The 22,676-nt window shown below is 36.8% G+C and overlaps 1 protein-coding gene and 1 long non-coding RNA gene across 6 annotated transcripts in view; one reads left to right on the top strand and one right to left on the bottom strand.

The window, feature by feature from the left end:
* The window catches only part of NPAS3 (neuronal PAS domain protein 3), a 596,956-nt gene that overhangs the window by 3,473 nt on the left and 570,807 nt on the right, over positions 1–22,676 (bottom strand). For all 5 annotated transcript variants that reach the window (XM_090141311.1, XM_090141312.1, XM_090141313.1 and 2 more), the window contains 3 exons: positions 20,799–20,905; positions 4,575–4,722; positions 1,392–1,507 (listed from right to left, as the gene is read on the bottom strand). In XM_090141311.1, the coding sequence (XP_089997437.1) occupies positions 1,392–1,507; positions 4,575–4,722; positions 20,799–20,905 (371 nt within the window). The remainder of the gene's footprint in view (positions 1–1,391; positions 1,508–4,574; positions 4,723–20,798; positions 20,906–22,676) is intronic.
* LOC149917855 (uncharacterized) overlaps positions 1–22,676 on the top strand; it is a 58,870-nt gene that overhangs the window by 23,759 nt on the left and 12,435 nt on the right. The window lies entirely within an intron of this gene.

Below are 22,676 nucleotides of genomic sequence, written 5' to 3'. Positions count from 1 at the left end.
GGATTCAGGGCAACACACTTTGTAGAAATTTCAAGTAAGTTGCTTGGAGAGACTTCTGCTTGAGTCATTAACAACAGAGGGACCTCTCATTTTGAAAAATAAAACCCACAGAAGCAAATGAACAGCCACAACACCTCAAACTGCAGCCATCTGGATCTGAGTTTCACTTATAATTTTTAAAGATGTTGTCTTCTAGACATGATTTCTAGTTGGTCAACTATGGGTTTATGGTGAAGGATTCTAAAACTGCACAAAATTTGCCTGGGATTTTATCAGAGCTTGAACTAAGCTTGGTGGTTGCATCCAATACAGCATACTCTGATTTCAGATCCCTTGCAATTTCTGTTTAATTATTTTGCAAGAAACAACCCTCTCCTTTGCTGTCTAGCAAGGCCTGCAGACCTCTTCTGAGATGTACACTGAGATTGTGCACCATTGAAGAATGCCCTCTTGGTCTGAGTCAGCCTTAGGAGTTATGAACGTATGTGTATTTCTCACCTGGAGAAACTTAGAGTGCTCATGAGAAATGCAAACTTTTCTCCACATCTGTGATCTTTGGCTATTTAGAAACAAGACAGTATAAAGGAAGCACACATAGTAGTGATTTTTTCCAGTTTTGGTTCTTCTTTTCTTTTTTTTTTTAATGTTATCATAGATGTGCTACAGTCGAGTAACCTCAGTTCTTGGGCCATGCACAACCATTTTCCTTTAAAAGCCAGTTAATCTGTACCCGGGCCTGTATAATCACAGTGAACCATCTGTGTACTGGACCATCTGTAAGACTGATTTATATATTAAGTTTGACAATTATATTTAGCTTTTAAAACATAGCTAAGTCCTAGACTATAAAGCTTAGAAAAAAGTGCTTGAACCTATACCTTCCAATAAATTGTAATTATTTTAACCCAAGAAGACCCTAAAACCTTGCAATCTTCGCTGCCCCCTAGTGAGACTAATAATAATAAAAAAAGCATTTATATAAGAAAAAAGGTTATGGAGACTGATGGTGGATATTTATGTTCAGAAATTTTGACTGCTTTTGAAATATAAAAACTGTAATTATATTCAACAGTTACAATTCCATGGTCTTTCATAAGGCACAACACCTGTTTATGAAACTTAGCTGGAGACCCAAATATTTTGTTCAGTGCAATACAGGCAAGGATGTATCCATAGAATTAATAGAAACACTGAGGCAATTGAGATACTGTGAAAATGCTGAGGTTATTAAAATATTGTCCTGGATTTCTTCAACTTAATTTTAAAGTATTTTTGCTGTTGTAACAAAACACACCTTGAGAAATATTGAGAAGCTGTTGGAAGGGTAACCATGTGGCTCTCATGTCATGGATCTTTTGTGACTATAAAGAAGGATACATCATGTGTGTTACCTGAATTGTCCTTTGAGTCTGACTCAGAATCAGAGGTCTCTGAGGATTCTGAGGTTTTCTCTGGCAGATGAGGAAGTTGTGCAATATCCATAGGAGTGTCCTTGTACTCTGGGTTACTGAAGAAGAGACAGCAGCATATATAAACACAATTGGATGATTTGTAGTTGCATGTTTTTTCTTCTTTTCATATCAGAGAACATAAATAGAAAGAATAGGAGAGCAAACAAAAAACCATATGCTTTTGTTTCCTTAGAGCTTTACAGCAGGGATTTCATGAAGGTATATGTTAATAGTCTGTCAAATATTTATGATGATCAGGTATAAAAACTGTTTCATTCTAGTAAATTTTTAGAGCTAAGAAAGTATTCTTACCAAAGTGGGACACAGTGGTTTGTATGATATCTCACATACTGTGTCATCATTGAACAATAGGATATTTCTATTTCAACTCTATCCATTACTGTGCTTGGAAATACAAGCAGTGTGCTGTATCTTTTCCTGTTTCTCTTCCACCACCACCACCTATTAGAATTATCTCTGTAAAAATATATCAACCTTCCCAGGGCCATTTCAACAAGTGATTTTTCTCAACAAACAGATCATGCATAAAGTTAGTAAGAAGGTGATTAGTTAGGGCTAGAGGAAATGACCACTACTCAAAAGAGCTTGGCCAGGAGATAACTAAAAAGGATATATATGTCCTTAAATATATATATATATTTAAAATACTGCACGCATGGATCCATATCACCAAGAAACTGTAAGCAAGCACTCTACGACAGATGCACATATGCATGTTAAGATGCATATGTTAGGGATAAAGAACTGTCAACACACCCATTATAATCATATCTTCAGCTGCTCATGTGGTGCTCACCTGTGACTTGTTAGCAACGAACACGACTGCAATGCAAAAAAGCTACACTAACAGAGAAACTGAAGAAAATGCTAAGCTTTTTATTGGTTTGCACCTTCCAAAATATATTCCTTTCCCAAACCAGTGCAAAGAGAGAGGAACACAGCTGCACAAAAGTGGCATTGGAATGTTGAAAATAAACAAGGTCTTTAATCATTTTTGAACAGACGAACATTTCTAAGCAACTCAAATTCCTTCCCTGTGATAGAGCAGAAAATCTGCCGTCCTGTGTAGAACAATGTGAGGCAGGGCTAGGGGTGACTGACACACTATCACAATGACACTGTGCCCATATTCAGTCTATTACAGTGTACTGTGAAAATTCAGAGTTCACACAGCTCACACTGAAATGCCATTCATACAATTACCATCTTTATGGTTTTGTCCTGACAAAGTGACTTTATTCTGTTGCATCCCAGGGCAGTCCCCAAATTTGCCCCCTCTAAGCAAAAGATGCTTGAGGGCTTTCACACTGTGAATAACAAGTTGCTAGAACAAGAACAGCATTAATCCTCCCCGTCGCTATAATTAGTCCATCTCTTTACAGACAGCTGAATCGTACCTTCTAATGCATGGAAATGTATACAGACCGGTACTCTGGCTCAGAGTAGACCTAATTATGCCTTGATCTGTCATTAAAATATGGTTTGGACTCTTCGTGGATTCCAGTACTAAGATAAATCTAAATTAAAACTACAAATTAACTGAAGAAATTAATCTTTCTCTAGCAAACCAGTGAAGGGAATGTGGTAGAAAAGTTAAGTTTGGAAGCAGCCTTGAGTAAGACCACACTGCTTCTCTCCTTTTTTTGTTACATTTAGTCTGTTGCTAGAGAAAATAATTTCATTTCACATTTAAGGATTGAGCTCACCCACTGTCTGAAAAGCAGCAAAGGGGGCAGAGGCAACTTTTGACTATTTTGAATAGAAAATGAGTACATTTCTGAGCAGTTTGAAGCCCTGTTAGTATTGGGACATTGAAGGTGTACTTCCAGTGCAGAATTGGCAGGCTCAAACTGAACTCTTGAAATGCTGCATTCTGCCCCTCTCTTGCAGGCTCAGCTAACACTTCACTCTGTGGATGATGAGCATCCACTTGTTTTAAAGAAGACACAAAAACTGAAGGATAAGGATATCTTTGGAAACACCCATACTTAATCATAGCAGGGCAGAAGTAACTAATCCCAGTCAGATTATACTCCATCTCCATGGGAGGTTTCCCATGGGGTCCCTCAGCTCTCCTGCTGGGGGTTGCTTCCCTCTCTTCCTCAATAGGGATATCAGAAGTAATTCAACATGCAAGTTTAGGCAGGCATGGGCTTGCTGGACTTGGCATAAAGTCACTCTCTAACCCCTGGAGATCACTTTGAGCTCTCATGGCATCAAAGAGAATGTAGCAAACCACGACAAGCAATTTAAAAAAGGAGAACAGGTCAGAAAATGACAATTGCATTTCATGACAATCTCAAGGTTTCAAATTTTATTTGTTTTGTTTGTTCTGGAATGAAACAGAAAATCTCCCAATCTTACTGAACACTTACAGGACAGAATGTGTTGAAAAGTATTTTCAGATGAGAAAGGTCAGGTTTATAATTCACTGTCTCTCACTGGCTGTTGGTCTTCCCTTGAGCTCAGAAACCTGTCCTTTGAAAACACCTGTGCTTGGTAAAACAGAATTTTTCAGGGAAGAATCTTTCACTGTTTTGGTTTCAAATAATCTTAAGAGCTACTTTTGTTTGTGAATCCTATTTTGCAGTTTTAAAAGTGAATACCATCAAACAGTTGTAAGAGTAACACATTATTTCAAGACTTTTCTTCTGAGAAAATTCTGCTTTTCAGAGTGAAAGCTGAATATCTGTCAGAGACACCTTTCTTTTCATAATCTTCTAGGAAGTTTGCTTCCATGCATTTTCAGTAACCAAATAAACCAGTGCTGAGCACTACCATATTTTATAATACAGCCACTGCAAGCTAGTGTGAATTTTCTACATTTCAGCTTAGGTTGGGTAGACTTCAGGATAGTGAAGGCATGCAGTAAAATGATGGAACGTTTACTTGAATGCTAAAGCAGCACAATAATTCAAAAATATTCCAGTGTACTGAGATGTGACAGATTTCTTAATACATTCAACCAAATAGCAGACCATAGGAAAGAGTTGTTTTCATTAATACTCTACAGCAAGCAATTGTTTTTTCCTAAAACTCTCACAAGCACAGTTAAGCAATAGAGAGAGCAGTTCAAGTGAGAGAAGGGATTGGAAGATATACCTGAGAAGGTAATTGACCCAGATGATATTCTTCTCGCTTGCATTCTTGGCATTGACAGCTATGGTTGCACTAGACTGTATCCAGATATAACCTCCATTCTTCTGCATCCAGCGGTAATACTTCGTTACACACTGACCCTTATTCAACACTGGGGAAAAATACAGGTAGAATAGAAACAAGATATATTGCATATTAGAACTGTAGTAAAATGATCTGCATTGTACAATATCCAACATGTATGAGCAAAAGATTCTCAACTTCGTTTACATTTAATGAGATGGCAAATGGCATCTGATGCTTGTATGCTTTACAAGCTTTTAAAGTACACTTTTAATCTGCTTTTTTTTTAAATCTGGAAACTCTAGTGGAAGAAGAAAAGTGAGAAGAACTACAAATCTCTTTGGTTCACAGAATACTTATTGCTGTGTGGACATTTTCAATGCACTCAGAGTCAAACTGTAAGAAAGAAAAAGAAAAAAAAGAGGCAAATTTATATGTGATTTATTCATAGCTCCTAGGTAGACCTCTTTGAGATTCTGGATATTTGAAAGGTTTGGGAAGATACTCTACCCCTGCTGCTTTGATCATTTCTCCTTATTGCAGGCGATATCAACTACTGAACTTATACATCTGTTTCTTTGATCTTGTCAAACAGAATTTACAGTTCTCAGATGAACCAAATCTCCACTGGTCAGTAGGGGGAAAGTCTTGGGAGAATTTACTTCTACCCGAGCAAAGTAAATCCACCAGCAGACTGAGAAAAAGAGAAAGAGGCCTAAGGGAAGCACAGAATGACTTGGCTAGAGCCAAAGAGTGACAGCTCTCTCCAATGTTTGAAATATGCTAGGAAACAGAGAAACAAGTAAAAGAAATCAGTAATGTGAAACGGTGCTATTATATGCTTGCAGAAAGAAGGCTTAAAAATACAGATGTTTAAAGCAACACTTCAACCAAAATATTGCCAAATTGAAATGGATTTGGTTTGTGTCTGATCTCTCAGTGTCAGGAAAATGGGATGAAATGCAAATGTTTCAGAGGATGGACGCTGCAGAGTTTTAAAGCAAATCTAAACTATACAAAATCTGGGTACTATTGTTACAAGAATGCTTGCTCTTGTCTGCAATTCTCACTAATCCTGTGAAGCTTTGTACACTAGAGGGCAGTGTGCATTCGTATACACCTTCTGCTTTTGTCATGTCCTTGTCTCCGTCTGCTAAAATGAAAAACCTCTAACTGCTGTAATAAATTTGGCTAAATTAGCTGCTAAATGGTTATCTCAAGTAATATGTATTTGCATTAATCATCTTGCTCTAAACCAGAACAAGCCAGAGTCCTAAAGATGTAGTAAATTCATATTGTCCATTTAATTACGGCTAATAAGTGCTTCATATACAATGGTTTCATGAAGTACATTTTTATTTTTTTATTTTTTATTTTTTGCTAAGGGAAAAGAAAAAAGTCACTTTGGAAAAGAGTAAGTATTTAAGGCAGTTAAAGTTCGTGCCATAAATGTGACAAATTATACTTTGGAGCTTTCAAGTTAACCAAACGTCTATACCCCTAATTATACATTTCTATGTATCTGTATCTAGATCCCTGTACAATCCCTGTACAGATATCTACAGAAAAAGGATATTTACAGAGGCAACCCTACATACATGGATTTTTTCCTACCTCAGAGTCCCCCTCTGATTTGTCAACAATTGAATGAATAAGAGCATGTAAAAAGTTCAATGTCAGGCTCAGCTGCAATACAAACAAATATTTGTGTGATCTGAGTTTTGTTTTGCAGCAGTCTCTACTCAACTAGGTCTGTTCCTATAAAAGATCCATAAATGTTCCCAAATTTTTATTTTTGTATTCCAAACTCTAAATATCCAGCTATGGTAATTCACTGGCGTCAAAACTTCATTATACAGTAGAATAAAGATAAAATATTTACAACTGACTACCCAGCATTTCTGTCAAACCAATGTTGCATGCTACTTTATAAAACAATCTCACATAAATTAGTCCAAATTTATTAGTTATGAAAAATAAGGGACGAAACTGCTGTAAGTTTTGATTATGTTAGACTTTTCCATTTCAGAAAAATAGAACATTCAAAATGCTCTTGTTTACAGCTGACAGTAATATTGATATGCATGGAAAGTCTAGAGTGATACTGTTTCCTTTCCTGAAAGCTGAACACCCACGGTTACATCAGTAACTAGTAAATTCTACCTGCTTATGTACCTGTCGTTTGTGCTGTCCTCTTTATAACAATTTCTACCCAAATTTACCATGATATACAAATATTAAAGGATGAATCCTCATAATTGCCCGCAGCGGACATTTGAAAGTCAAGGTGAGTCACTATACAGTGACTTGACACAGCAATCCTGCACAGTGATCGTTATGGAGACCCAGATCCTCTAGTCCTTTCAGTCCATTTCATCCTGAACATTTCCTCCTTCAGTACCTCTTACATTGGTTGTTGCACCACTGGAAAAGTCTGTGTCATGAGCTGCACTAAGCATTCGTTTCAGAGCTATGGAAAGAGGGAAAACTAAAAGCTTACAAGCTATTTCTGAAGGAAAATGTGCTTTTTTAAGAAAGAATTCAATGTATAGGTGTTGCGTGCAAAAAATATGCAGCCAGAGTTCAGGCTCTCGAACTACTGTGCAGCCAAAGAAAATCTGAAATACTATCTTGAAAATAGGCTTTCCATGAAGTTCATGTTCCTGCAAATTCCCACTCTCTATTTGGTCAGCTCAGATATATTGCCACATACATAGAATTTTTCTCCCTGCAACTGTCTAAGGCACATTTCATATGAGAGATTTGTGGACCATGCTCTGGAGGAAGTCCCACGATTCAATATAAAAATTCTCTCTGTAAAGAGATTGTCTGGCAGACCAGCTGTGCTGTGCTGCTAAATCTGGTTCTTACATCCTTTGAGAGTACACTGGATAGTCTCAACCCAGGTCTGAAAGATCATACTGTAGCTTGGAAAAAAAAATTGTCAATGTAATGCAAGGGAAAGAACGAAAACATCTGATATGTTTTCTAATTTATAGTATTCTTTAACTGTTGGCATTGTCAAATTGCAACTTAGAAATTAAATGATAATTCTGAGAAAATGTACAACGAGAAAGACACATCAAGAAGGGAAATCTGTTTTCTTTATAACCTGCTGTTACTGAGGAAACTTGGTTTCATCTTGAGGATCTTCAGTTTACAGGTATGGGGAGTCCATTAATAAAGTTACTGGTTTTGAGAATAAATGAAGTACAGAATTAGTCCAACTTAAGCTGAGCTTGTGAAGTTATGTTTTGTTACTAGCAACAGATAACCCATTTCAGTTTAGTGTAAATTTAGGAAAATATAATGGTATTTAGAACACATTCTAAAGTCAATCAGACTGTATTTAAGACAATTCCCTTACTGAATTCAGGTCTATTTTTGTACACCAACAAATATGGAGTTTTAAGTTTCTGTTTGTTACCAAAATTGCTAGCAAAACTGTTTTCTATTTAGCAAAAACATACATGGAATATCCAGCCTGGCAGACAAAATATGTGGGAAAGTAAGACTTGGGACCACATCAGTGGGATTTCTCAGATGACTAAAGTTGGATGTGCTCATGCAGGATTGGGTACATCAGCCTATTTGTAAGAATAGCACAAAAGGTGACTTTCTCTTACAGACTTTGTTTCTCCTGCCAATGCATGCATGTCTCCAAAATGTTAATGGAAGTTACGTACTTATAACAGAGAGGAGAAAAAAGACCTTGTTACCAAGCCAAGTTGTATGGAAATATAGAGAAATATTTCAAACACTGACTTCTCAGCTAAATAGCTGTCAGGAGCAATCTTTACAATTGGTATAACTGTGAGGAAGAGAATGAAACAAATTCTACACATTAGGAAAAAGACAACATATAATTATATATATATATAAATATATATATACACACACATATCTATATAAACCCTTTAGTCAAAAGTAATTACTGAGGGCTAATGTTTTAAAATGAGTGACATATTCCCTAAAATGGTGGATACTAAACTTGTATAAAATTTGCTTAGACATTTCTTAGCTTCAATTCAGTGGTTAGCATGCAAGAAATGCACAGTATGTAATGCTGAAAACTAAATTAAAAATCTCACTTGTTTCTCAAAGTATGAATATATTGCTATGTACACTGTTCCCAACAGAGGGATTTCAGTTTTCCTTGGTAGCTTTGTGCACAGCAATATACTTGTAGCAGTGTAGCAGAGGAGGGGGGAGAAGAAGAAACAGTCAGTGTTCTTTGCAGGAACCTATTTCTGTTCAAAAATCAAAATAAATCAGTACAAGTTTGTCTTCAGAAATATGGTTACAAAAGGAAAAAGAACATGGTTTCTTCCTGTGAGGCTGTTCTGAGAAATCAAAGCCAAAGCTTCTAAATAGTGAGTTGTGTTTTAAAAGAAGGAAGTAGCTTAATTCAGTTTGAAGAGGAGATGAAGAAATTGTATATCAAAAGCAGTCTTTTAGCAAAGTCTCTTACAAAAGGACATTCTACTCATGTGCGTATGCATTTAAAAGCTACACTATATTGCGTATTCAGGTAAGTATTGAGTAAATAGGAAATGATGAGATCATCTTACATATTCACACAGCCTCACAAAGAGGTTCTTTATAATTAGTGAAAATATTGAGGTTACATCTGCCGTGCTATTCAGCCTTCTCCTTGAAATACCTTTATCAGTGACTGAATGTAGTACTGATACCAAATTCCTGTTGTAATAAACTTATAAGAATGTTTTTAATTTACTGCAATAGAGTGAAAATGCCATATTTAATACCACAGTTGGATACTTAGCTACAGCCACAAGTACTCTTTCTACATTCACAAAACTGGCAGACGAAACATGAAAAGGAATACTGACTCTTTAATCTCTACTTCTCCACCTAAGGCCCAAGGCAAGCTGACAGGGTAACTTCGTTCTGGAAACAGAGGGTTTTTTTTATTTTTTTTAATTCTGGATTACTTTTTCTTCTCTTTTTGAAAACTGTGGGCTATAGGGGAATGAGCCTGGCATAGACTTAAAACAAGAACAAGTTTCTTTATCTGAAAAGTTACAGTCCTTGATACTTACAGGAAGGTCATTTTCAAAACCCACAGGAAAAATAGCATCACAGCCAGAAAGAGTGCATTAAGTGCCTTATTTGCTTGTAACAGAGACAGTTTTTCATTTATAACAGCTCCGAGGATCAAGTGAGCCTTTGATGTTCTAAGGACTTTTCTATAGATTTTGCAATTAGTGAGTTAGATGTTTTTAATAGTAGGCATACACAGACTGGATTTTAGCAATGAGAACAAAGGACTGAACAATATTTAGTAATGCCAAATGATATCTGGTACTTAAACAAAATTATGAGATAAATAATGAAAGACCCATAGATATACTGCGAGCAAACATGTCATCTGTATAATTCTCTGCAAACACTTTGATTTATCATTTCCTACACTGGGTGGGGTGAACGTGAGGGGATGTAAGCAAGGCTTGTGCACAAATGTGCTCTCTACACAGCAGGCCGAAAGCATTGCTTCCACAGCAGGTTGCTCAGGCAAAAATGACACCATTTTGTCACTGATGCCCCCATCGATCATGTTGCTATACCTCCCCTTACCACAAATAGCTGCTTACCAGCCCTGGGATATTTCCACTCTCTTAAGAACATCTTTTTAGGTTTGGGTAGAATTTGGTGCATTGTGTCAATAATCCTTACTTACTGAGACCTTGGCTGCTAACCTGCTCTTGGTATTATGCAGTAATACTTGCTTATCTCATCTTTTCCAAAGTCGAGCGGGAAAGAGCAGTTTCTATTCCTGAAAGAAAACTATATACTGGTACCCAAACTCCCACTTAACTCCTCCATTCACATGAAATGTTTTAAGCATATGCATTCACTCTAAAAATGCTGTGCATGGCAATTGATTGCTTACTTCTGCAGTGTGGAATATTGCTAAATCATCCAGTGTGAGGATGCTACATACTTAAATACCTGACAAATTAGGCAAAAGTAAGGATTAACAATCTTGCTGGAAAAAAATTAAAGTGAAACCAAATCCTCTACTCAAGGCTGTAATCAACCATTTAGAAAAACTGAACTTTTTTTTCTCCTCTTCCTTACATGATAGCTAATACATACCATTACCCATGGTCCATCACTTAAAAATTGTCTTCTTATCCTGAAAACCTATATTTAACAATAACTATTATCAAGAACATATATGCCATGTAGGATGTTTATTTTAAAACATTATGTAGGTACTGACCAAATGTAATGACAGAATCATACTAATTCAGTGTATCACTAGATGCACTCTTGTGGAAGATTATGATGTGTGTATCAGAAAACTCTTGTTTATACAAATAGAAATGATGTTAATAAACTAAATTTCTTTAATAATAAAACGGATTGAAAAATGAACTCCAGATTTTTTCCACCTAGGATTCTCTAGGTTTTCTTTTCCCCTTCTTAACTTTTCCTCTCCCATGTGATTTGTCTATCTCCCTGTGACTTTTAAAACTTCAATCCTGCCATAAAGTGATTTCCTTCTGCTAATATTGAAACGGTCCTTTAGAAACTCAAGCCTGCTTTGAACACCAACTTCAGACAGAACTTCCATTATCATTAATGAACTCTGTCTGTTCAAACTGGAGGGGAAAATGAAATCCCAGATCCAAATTTTGCCTTCAGGTACTAAAATGCAACATCAGAGGAGAAATTTGGCCCTGCTTGCTCAAGAAGCTTAAATCTGTTCTCCATCTCTCCAGTAATATTAATGTCCATCATATGAAAATCTATGTAAGATTAATGACTTTAGAACATAACCCTTTCCATGCCAAATTTATCAGTGAACTATACACAGCTATATCTCCTACAAATAGGAAACAGTATTTTCATAGAAGCAGATTGGCAACTATATTAATTTTCTTTTTGAATTTCATACATTAAAGATGGGCCTGTTTTGAGTGAAAGGATACTATCCTTTTAAATATGCTTTTGTCGATGGGCTGAGTCTCTGTATGGATGCTTGTACTGAGCAAAATGAATATGGTTTTCTCAGCTTAAACACTGCAGGAAAGAGATCCACGGCACAATGTCATGGTGGCATGGCACAACTGAATGCCTTTAAACCACAAAGATTTACCATCATCTCACTATTGGCAGTGAATGACATAAAGCATATTCAAAACAGAGTGCCCTTTTAAAACCAGATCACTGTAAAAAGAATAATAATTATTAAAAATCCCAGCAAAACTTCAAGCCCTACAAAGATAGCTTAGCACTACTCTCCCCTTGCCCTCAATCCATATAAAATAAGAATAAAATAATGTCTGAATAAGTAAGTTTCTTATGATCACAGAACCAATGCCTAACAGTCTGTGCAGGTTAGTTACAAAGGCTTCAGATGTTTGGCAGGGCATTCCCAAAATCCCCACTGGGCCAAAGTCTCAGACAGCAGTCCACTTGCTTTGTAAGTTACCAGATATCAAAAAAACAATATTGATCCACCACTGACCACATTGCGCATGGATATCAAGACCACAGGTGATTTATGCAGGTTCTTTTACAGGAGTGCTAATAAGTTCTGTTGCCACACTATCTCATATTTGATATGTGCTACAGATTTTACTGATACTATTTTCATATCCTTCTGGCTTTGGAAACAGTCTCCCTCAGAGACAATAGGTCAACTGCCCAGACCTTTGAAAAAGAAAAAAGACGATGGAAAAAAGAGAAACATAGCACTAATGTATTTCTAAAACTCTAGAAAGATCTGTAACAGCCTCTTCATACATTAGCATAGTTTCATTTCAGGATGCAGTATTTCACAGCCTATGAAATTACAAAAAAATCTTACACTGCCTCTGGATTTTCAATGGAGCAACGCTCACTCTGCTTCTAACTTACATTATATAGTAATGTTTTTAGTCTCAATAATCTCAGAGCAAATCTCAACAGTGAAGGTAAAGGGTATGTGACTGGAGGTACTTTTCCCCTTCCTTTCTAAACTGGCATACATTTATAGTGGTGCAGCCAGCTGGCAGGTAGGGAAGTGATGACAAAAATAATTTAGTGGACAGAGTGAAGGTAACGCTGCTGGAGATACATGATAAAATCTTAGACATTCCTATATTTTTAGATATTCCCATGGCCTTGCAATTCACCATGTTGTTCTGCAATCTATCATAACATGAATATCAAAGTATAAATTCATGAATGGGTTGGAAATTTTGAGCACAAAAAGCTTTAGAAAAAAATAAAGAAAATGGTTAAGGGAGTAACTGGCAAATCAATGGTTCCTGACAGAAGTCATGGCCCCTTAGCACAGTTCTATGTGCATTTGTAATGTGCAAGTAGGAGAAGAGGCTAGGTGTAAATTTCAACTGACCAATGCACTAGGATAGAAGCTCATTACAGTGGCTTCAAATGAAAACTGAACTTACTTATATTTGGAGCTTAAAAAAGACTTCAAATGTGGAAGTAAAAGCAGACTTCTGAAAAGTCTTTCATTGCCTCGGACAATACTTGGCATATCAACCAAACTTTCTTTTCCTGTCTTTCTCTTGCAATTTTCCTTGCCATGAAAATATCTTCTGAGTACACTTTCGTACACTTCCATGATAGTTCACTTTCCTCCCTTTGTTTTAGCGGCAAGTGACAAATGTGTGGAGGCCAGTTAGTGTTAGTTAGGCAGGCAGGATATTTACCCTGACTAATGGTCAACAGGGGGAACAAAAAGTGAGCTACGAAAGACTTAGAACGGAGGGCCCACAAACTGAAATGGGGACATAATAGTCATTACTGCATCAAAAAGTTGGATTTAATTTGAAGATGAAACAACACCAGGAATTAAGTAAAATAGTTTTGCTGGAAACGGTATTTGAGGCATCTTGCATAATAATTGTATACTGCTAAGCTGGAGAAGGCAATATTCTGCAATTAGGAAATAGCAAGTTCAGAAGTCAGTGGTTTAAATAGCTTAAAGTTTTAGCATTGTGAACTTCTCCAGTGTGTTAACTATCTAAGAGACCTGATGCTTCTGATGAATAATATATTTTACATACAAAAAGCATTTGCCTAGTGATAAACAAATAGCACGTGAAAAACTTAGCAATAAGATACTATATAGATTAAAAATTTATCGAGACTTGAGATATCTGAATACTTAAGTGGATAATTAGAATACTCAGTATTACAATAGTACAGGGCCTGCTCCAAAACAAAATGTAGGCAGTGGTATAAATTCTTATCTCTTGAACAGTGAATAAACCATGAATAAACAGTGTAATACAGGAAAAAGAGAGTGTAACATACATAATTGAAAATCACAGTGTCTTCTACCTTCTTCTAAAGTAACTGGCACTGATCAGAGAGCAGAAAAAGAAAATGTGCTAGGCAGATCAGCATAGCTGAAAGAAACAGTTGTAGGAGCAAATGCTAGAGTTACAGGATTTCAGAAAGTGGCTAAAAGATATCAATCATACATGCTCTCTGTTACTAAGCTTGTGTGATTCGCTAGTTCTGAAAAACAAACACTAGGTCTGGGCTGAAAACAAATTCCATTTTCATTCTTTTCCTAGTGTGAATTAAAAAAATGTTTTCTTTACATGGTTCAGTTTCTTCCATTTTCTTCTGTCTTGTTCCCTCATCTTGCTCTATCTCCACCATCTCCAATCAAAAGGTCATAAGGATGGTGGTCTGCAATGCAGAAATCACTGCTGGCCCATGATACAGGCATGGTATAGACAAAGAGGAAGACTGCAATACTTTGACAAAGAGATACACTAGACTGTCATCAAGATGCCAGGCGAGTTTGGTTTAAGAATTAGCTAAATGCCAGACATTCTATCAACCTAATTTAGAATCAATCTTGCTTTTTAGTGATGATAATAAACTTGTACAAACATGAGATTCATTTGTATATTTTAGCATTTTATTTCAGTCCCAGAATGCAAAACCTGACATTGGAATCAGTTTGATTTTTTTTGGTGATTGAAGATATTAAGCACTACAAGAGCATTGAAATTTCGATCTGATTAGGATAAAAATTCCTCAGGATCAAAACACTTCTTTTTTTCCCCCTACAGTTTTACTAATTGTGTGCTACTTGACATTGCAGAGTTATTCCACAGCGTGATAGCAAAATATCTGAAGTGTATTTTACTGTTAGAAATTATCAACTCATTCTATTTGTTTTTCATGTATTTGAGGTTATTAAGAGAATAAAAAAAAGTATAACTGATGTGCATAAGTTAAAAGGGTTAGTTCAACTACAGCTGGTAGGCTAAAGCACTAAGCAATATTTTGTACAGCAATAGGATTTTTCTACTGAACATAAGTAAAAGAAATAATGAATATATTATTTATTCAAAAGCAGACTGAGGGGGTAATACCCATTGAAAAACATGGGAGCCATGAAAAAGGTGAATGTGCAGCATTTTATTTTCAGAAATACTGGATTATTCTAACCACTGAAAACCAGATAAAGTAGATGAAAGGGAACACTACGAAACACACTCATCAGAGACCTTTGCTTTATGGGAAATGAACTGCCCTGGCTCACTGTTCCTGAGGAATTGTATTTCTTATAGCTGTAAATCAAATCCTGAAAGAATAGGATGATATTTTCTATGCAGTAGTTGAGAACAGCAAATATCTTTTTTGTCAGTGTCAGATTTCTGAATTTAGACCTCAATTAAGATTCCAAAATGAAAAAAACACATATTATATGCCAATATATAGTTTTGACAGTACTTTTACAAGCAACATATTCATTTTGAAATGATGGCACATTGTTCTATGTTTGTCCAAAAGTATAGTCACTGCTGCTTTTGGAGGTCTAGCCTTTTAAACATCTTTGCAGCATTCTTAATGATCTTCTTTGAACTGCAACAGCAAATACCTGAAGTTACTTTTCGGTGAAGATCATTCATTTTTTCAGTTAAATGAAAGATGTACTCCTATCCTATATGACACCAGAATATTTGCTTCTTAAATCAGAAAGATAGTCACAGACCTCTGTATAACAGTGGTAACCAAAGAGAAATATGCATGCAGAGTATTTCAATCTGTAGAATAGCACTGATTATCCTTGCTGAACCTTAAAGACAGTATTCTAATACATCAGTAATTTTATTCATTTGCTTGATTTCTAATATTGATTTGACATAAAATGCATCCTGCCATCTTTTATATCAGCGATACTTTCTTACCATTGGAGCAAAGACAATTCTACCTATGCAGAGAGATTCATAGCTTTCCTTTGCTTGATATGAAGTTCAGCCCTGCAATGTTTCTAGGCAGAGGTAAGTAGGAAGTGAGACCCTACCACCTTTTCTATTCTTAAAAGTGACCTAGTTGTAAGGGGTCTTCTCACTATGTTAGTTCTACATGTTTAACTTTGCAGAGTAAACCGTTCAGCTTTCATGCCACACATTCTAACAAAGAACTGTGTTATAAAGAGTAGAATTAGGGATGGTATCAGAGCCAGGGTATGGCCAGACTTGCAATTTTTGAGATCTCATATTCAAACACAAGTTATTGCAGCTAAGTCAGTTGTGGGGTACCAGGTGAGCCATCAGATGTGTTGTGATGCTGGACTGTGTACAGGCTGTTAGACTACAGCACATTGTAACTATACTCTCAATGAGAGACTTGATTTATTATAAGTGGTATCAGTCAGGATTCTACAAGCAATTTTTTCAATAAATGCATCAAAGATTAACAAATGAAAAGTTTCCCTAACTTCTGAAACCAAGAACTCTTACAAAATGGGAAGTACATTAATAAAGTGAAATTGTAACACCAATCAATTGGCTTGTATGAAACAAGACAGAAACGATATCCCTTTTTATTTATATTTGAGAAAAGCTTTTGCTTCAGTAATTTGTGGATTGTCACTGTATATTATTGTGTTGGAATAGATGCAGGAACATGTAGAGGTAAAGTATAAATGTTATTTTACCAATTCACAAGGGCATTAGAATCTTAGAATCATAAAATCGTTTGAGTTGGAAAAGATCCTTAAAGGCCATCCAGTCCAACTCCCCCGCAGTAAGCAGGGACACCTACAGCTACATCGGGTTGCTCAGAGCCCTATCCAGTCTGACCTTGAATGTCTCCAGAGATGAGGCACCCACCACCCCTCTGGGCAACGTGTTCCAGTGCCTCACAATCATTACTGTAAAAAGCTTTCTTCTTATATCCAACCTAAATCCACCTTCTTTTAGCCTGAAATCATTTCCCCATCTCCTGTCACAACAAAAACCTATGAAAGAGTCTGTCCCTTCTTTCTTATAGCCCCTGATAAAGGCTACTATGAGGTCTCACCAAAGCCTTCACTTCTCCTGAACATCCTCAGTTCTCTCAGCCTGTCTGCATAGGAAAGGCGTTCCATCCCTTGGCTCAATTTTGTGCCTCTCCTCTGGATTCACTCTAACAGATCCATGTCTCTCCTGTACTAAGGACTTCACATCTGGACACAGTACTCCAGGTGAGGTCTCATTAAGCTGTAACTAACATAACTCACAAAGTAGAAATCTAGACTCCACTGAACCTAGTGGAATTTTTGCTACTTACTTCGTTGGGGTTAGGACTTGGATCTATATAAATTTGCTTTTTTAAGACATAATCCCTATGTCCTTTGAAGCAATGAAAGATTTTCCATTGACTGTAGCTGACCTTTAATTAGGGCAGCAGTTCCCTTACAAAAGATTGTTGTTACTGTTGTAGTCCCGTAGACCTTCTTCACCATTATACTTGTTATTGTCACATTCCTGAAATAGCTTTTGTCTTCTTTTATCTGAGATAGAGTTAACAAGGCCTGTTTTTCACAGTTTCTAATAGGTTGCTGTGATCTGAAGCCATCAACAGTTCTCTTTTTTTGTATGATTTTGTGCAGCATTTTCTTCTTTGTTTGTTTTCCTCTTTGATGCCTTTGAATAAACTGGATGAGAAGGCAACATATACTTGTCTTATTTTTTTTCCATTTTTTTTCTAATATTTTGCCAATGAATAGGCAACAGTAACAGTTCTATTTGTGTTTCTTTTTACCCTTAGATCTACCAATGCAATTTGGGATTCTTGTTTTAATCTTTAAAAACTATTTTCTATCTTTTAAAAAGCTATCAGATTTTTTATATGCTCTCTGTAGGTATCCACCAAATACATCCTCTTCAGATTGGTGCTTTCTCAAGTCCTGCGTTTACTTTTTCACAGGGCCTTCTAACTGATACTTCAGCTTCCAGCTCCTCTTTAAAACACTGTATAACACTGCTTGTTATCCATATCAAACAAGCATTCTGCATTCTGTGTAGGACTAACAAACCTCCTGCTTTGTCTATTTAGGGAAACTACAGTTCTGCTGTCTCTTACCTTCTACAGCCAGTGTCTGCAGATTCTTGAATTTTAGATCTTTTTTAAATTTAATTTTATTTTTTTTAAACCAAAATGGGGATTCTATCTTTCTAGATTGCTTTAAACTTGATTTTCTGTGATGGAAAAGTTGCTATGAAGTATTTTGGAGTTTTATGATTTCTTTCCCTTGGCATTTCTGCAAAGTACTTTTCCAAATGCTAGAAAAACCAAGCATCTCTTTGGGCATCGCTTCAACCTTTGCAGCAGTTATAATGGGCAAGTATACTTACTGAGCTATTCCCAAGTCTAATTTAAACTTCAAGGTTGTTCATCCAGAGCATGATTCTGAACAACATGAAAAGACAAATGCCTATACCTGGGATGGACAGACTCTCTGTAATGCTACAGGCTGTGAACTGACTGGCTGGGTAGCTGCTTTGCTGAAAAGGATCTGGTGGTCCTGGTGGACAGCAGACTAAGCACAAACAAGCAATGTGCTTTAAGGGCTGTACAAAAGGGGATAACCAGTAGACCACAGAAGGTCATTATTTCCCTTTATTTGACCCTTTTTAGACTGCAGCTGGAAAACAACATCAAATTTGGTCTCTCCAGTACAAGCAAAATAGTGACAAACCTCAGTGAGCTCAAAGAGGGCCATTAAGATGTTAGGAGCTGGAGCACTTATCCTGTAGGGAGAAGCTTGCTTGATCCGAAGAAGAGGTGGCTTTGGGAGACATAACAGTCTGCTAAGATGCAGCTATGAACTGCACAATCAAAACAGGGAAATTCTAACTAGCCAGATGGAAAAAAATCACTGTGATGATAATTAAGCCCTTATTAAGAGTAGTTGGAATAGGCTGCTCAGATAAGTTGTGGCATACCTGTCCTTGAAGGTTTTCAGGACCAGCTAGCCAAAGACCTAAAAAATTTGCTTTGAATCAATTTTGATTCAGATGATCCAGAGTTCCTCCCAGCCTGAATGATTTTATGAACATCCTGTTCCTATATGCCATGACAACACCTGTAAATAAAAGACCTAACTAACTGGCCTCACCTACTGAAAATATTGAGCCTAGAAAGAATATTAATGCTGTAGTTACACAAAAAGTTTGGAACTCTGCTGAAGTCAGACATACAGTGAGAGCAGAAACATCTACAGCAATGTGAAGCAATCACTGGGGTCTCCTGAGTCCTAGCCCAGTACTCGTACACTAGGCCACACTGCACTTACACTGTTTGAATAAGAAGCCTCTAAGTTTTCTGAAGATGAATGTTTCATAAAGCATATTCTATTTCAGAGAGAAGTGGTCATTCAGAAGATTAAGGTCTTTTTCAAATGGGATGTTCATCTCTGCCAGGTGGTATGCTAAGTTTCAGTCATAAATATCTTTTATTTCCTTGGTCACATAATTCAGTGGAAAAGCAACTTGTCTTTTTTTGACTTCCAGTTTCAAGAGAACCCAGTAAGTTTCTCGGTTTGTTCCTTCGTTTTTATCAACTGCCATATCCTTGTGGATATTAAAACATCCAAATGTAAATGATGCAGAATGGCCATTTGTTTTTCATTATGGATAGTCAATTTTTTTTCCACAGAATTTTATCTAACCTGACCTTCTTATGCTAAATGCACCTTACCTGCAAGTAATTTGAGGGAATATTTGAAAACTTACAGAACTTGATAGTAGCGTTGGCTGCCAGATATTATCATAGAAGAGGTCCTTCCTGTCTTGCTTTCCAGTTAAACTGTTTCTCCTATCTCTCTTGCATATCAAGCAAAGGGACCAAAGATTTACAATGTCTTCTATCATACTGTTTAGTTTTCTAAGAACTTAAGAAAAGTAGCTGGATTTGGGTTGCTACCCTTTCACAAGTGAGTGCTAACAGGACATGGTGCATGGATTTGCCAAATTCTACATTATAAAGACTTTGAAAAAGCAGAGCTATTCAAATGCGTGAGAAGCAGCTTTCAGATGGCCTTTTAAATTAGAAAAACATACAAGTCAATCATAAATGCAGTCAGTCACTGAAACTTCCAAAGAATTATCTGCAGGCACAGATAAACTAGAGATTATGGGCTTAAGTCTCTTTTCATACCAGGGTAAATCAGGAGCACCATCACTGAAGTCAACAGATCTCAACAAGAAAAGAATTAGGCCCTATGGCTTTTAATAAGAGGAATATAAAGAGTTTAATTACAAGGAATCAAGCTGAACCTCCCTTCCCCCATACACAGACACATGCTCTCTGATAATGTTTGTCTCTTGAAACGTTTTTGTACTTGTATTTCCCTCATCCTGATCATCAGATACTACCTGCGTGGAAATAACAGGGACTTAGATGCTGCAGGGATTGGGGTAGTTTAGATGTAAATGCACTGGGTGGTTTAAACACTGGTGAAGATGTAGCTCAGTTCTGTACTGAACAATCTGGTGAAATCCCAAATATGTTGGTTTTTGACCTCCATGTTATAACTCAAACAAAAAAACAATGAGAGGAGTTCATTTTCTGTGTGGGAAAGGGGTTTCTCACGTAAGCAATACCTCTTTGAGGAAGTAAAATGATGCACAGAACACGTACATGAACAGCTGCTGGAAACTCTAGTAACACAAATACAATGTTTTATTCCAACATATGTGAACTATGCTAAGTATCTATAGAAAGACTTGAAAATAACTGATACAAAAACCTAAATTTGAGCTACCCCCTATGAAGTTCTGTGATGAAAAAAAGCAGCTGCAAGATGAAGGCTTTCAGTCAGGAAATATAAACAGTGGTTCAGGAACAATCTGATAGCAGATTATTTTGACAAAAAATGGAGGTACTTACAGTCCAAGTGACTATGCCTGATGCCTTCCACATCTTCAGCATGAATAAAGTGATAACATCTCTTTCCTACGATATCTACAGGGGTCAAATCCATGTAATCACTAATCCTAGAAAGGAAAAAAATAAAATTTATAATTAAAGAAGGAAAAGAATGCAATAATTGTAAAGTGGCTAAGAAAGTGAAATCTGCAAAATAATTTTTTCACCACTATAATAATGTCATGAAGTCTCTTCTATAAATTCAAAGAGAATATACCTGCACTAAGAAGAGGAAGCCTTAAAAGCAAAAAGAGAAATCAGTTTTTAAAAAAACCCTGAAGTCACATAATCCTCTGAATAAGTGAAAAGTTATTTTGTTCCCTATTCTTCTTGTAGTGTAACACCAAGACAATATAATTCCATGAAGCTGTAAAACATTTGCAACAATCCAAAATCTTTATTAAAGGACCACGATGATTCAAAATTGCACAATAAAGCAAAACTATAGTATATTTATAACAAATGATTAGAGACACATTTCATTTAAACAGATTGGTCTTCTATTGCGTATATCCATGAAAGAGATCTTCAACCATCTCTTGGCACCAAGTCCAAGCTGATATTTCAAGGGATATAATTTAAATGCTGAGACATACAGATGCCTCAGGGTGTTATCTTTTTTAGCCTAATTCATTTGGGAGCTCAGCTTTCACTCTGGACCCTTTCAACTGGGACTTTGTTGTTTATTGCACATAGAGACTTTAAAATCTATTCTTCAGACCTTTGTGTCTGTGAGCATGTGCAAACTTCTGTCATTGAGTACCAAAATGACAATGCTCTTAAATGCAGTAGAGAAAATAAAACGTTTAGAAAATGCCTTGCACAAACCAGCAATTAAAAGTAAGATTTTTTTCTAGAAATTGAATAATCCTTAGGGTTTAAAGCATGCTATAATGGTTGGGTTTAAGCCCACTTCACAGTTGTAAGCCACAATAGGCATCCATTTAAGAAAGTTGTAAAAAACACCAAATGTCTTGATAGAACCAGACAGCTGAAACAACAGAATTGTGATCCAGAGTACAGGCCAGAGAGGAGATCAAACAGAAACTGGACCACATAGGTCCAAGGGGCTCCCAGCAGGCAGAGGTGGCGAGCACGAACCCTGAATCATAGAATCATAGAATTTCTCAGGTTGGAAGGGACCTCAAGGATCATCAGGTCCAACCGCAGCCTAACCATGGTACCCTAACTCTAACAACCATCTGGTAAATCATATCTCCGAGCACCACATCCAAATGACTCTTAAAAACATCCAGGGACGGTGACTCAACCACCTCTGTGGGGAGCCTATTCCAGTGTTTAACCACCCTTTCTGTAAAGAAGTGTTTCCTAAAGTCCACTGAAGCACTGACTGGCAAAACTATCTGAGAGTGCATAGACAGGGAAGGCTGGAGGATGGAGAGAGATGAAATATTAGATAGTGTGACAGCAGCACTGATTGGCTGCATTGTCACTATTAAACCCCTGCAAAACTGTCACAGGAGAAACAGATGGACTCAGATTTGCCAGATTGTCAGGTCAAGTTTAGCATAAAACACAACAGTCTTGTCCCACTTGCATGACAGAGCATGTTGAAGTCAAAGGACTGTTTAGTATTATAGTATTTAGCCAGATGCAGGATACCCATGTAGGGATACCCATCTACTGATCATCACAAACTACAGTTGAAATATATCTCTTCTACCTGTCATCTACATGGAGATGATGACGTTCATCAGGTAAAGAAGTCTGGGATGGTGGTAGTAGGACGCCCTACTCCTCCTGAGTTATGCTACTTAGTTTGCACAGTGAATTATCAGCCATCAAGCAAAGGATTTAGGATCTCTGACCAGTGATAAG

The sequence above is a fragment of the Phasianus colchicus genome, chromosome 5 (assembly GCF_987193195.1).
Source record: "Phasianus colchicus chromosome 5, bPhaCol1.hap1.1, whole genome shotgun sequence".
In the NCBI taxonomy this organism is placed as follows: domain Eukaryota; kingdom Metazoa; phylum Chordata; class Aves; order Galliformes; family Phasianidae; genus Phasianus; species Phasianus colchicus.
The sequence above is the reverse complement of the archived record's forward strand: the minus strand, read 5'-3'. Positions and strand labels throughout refer to the sequence as shown.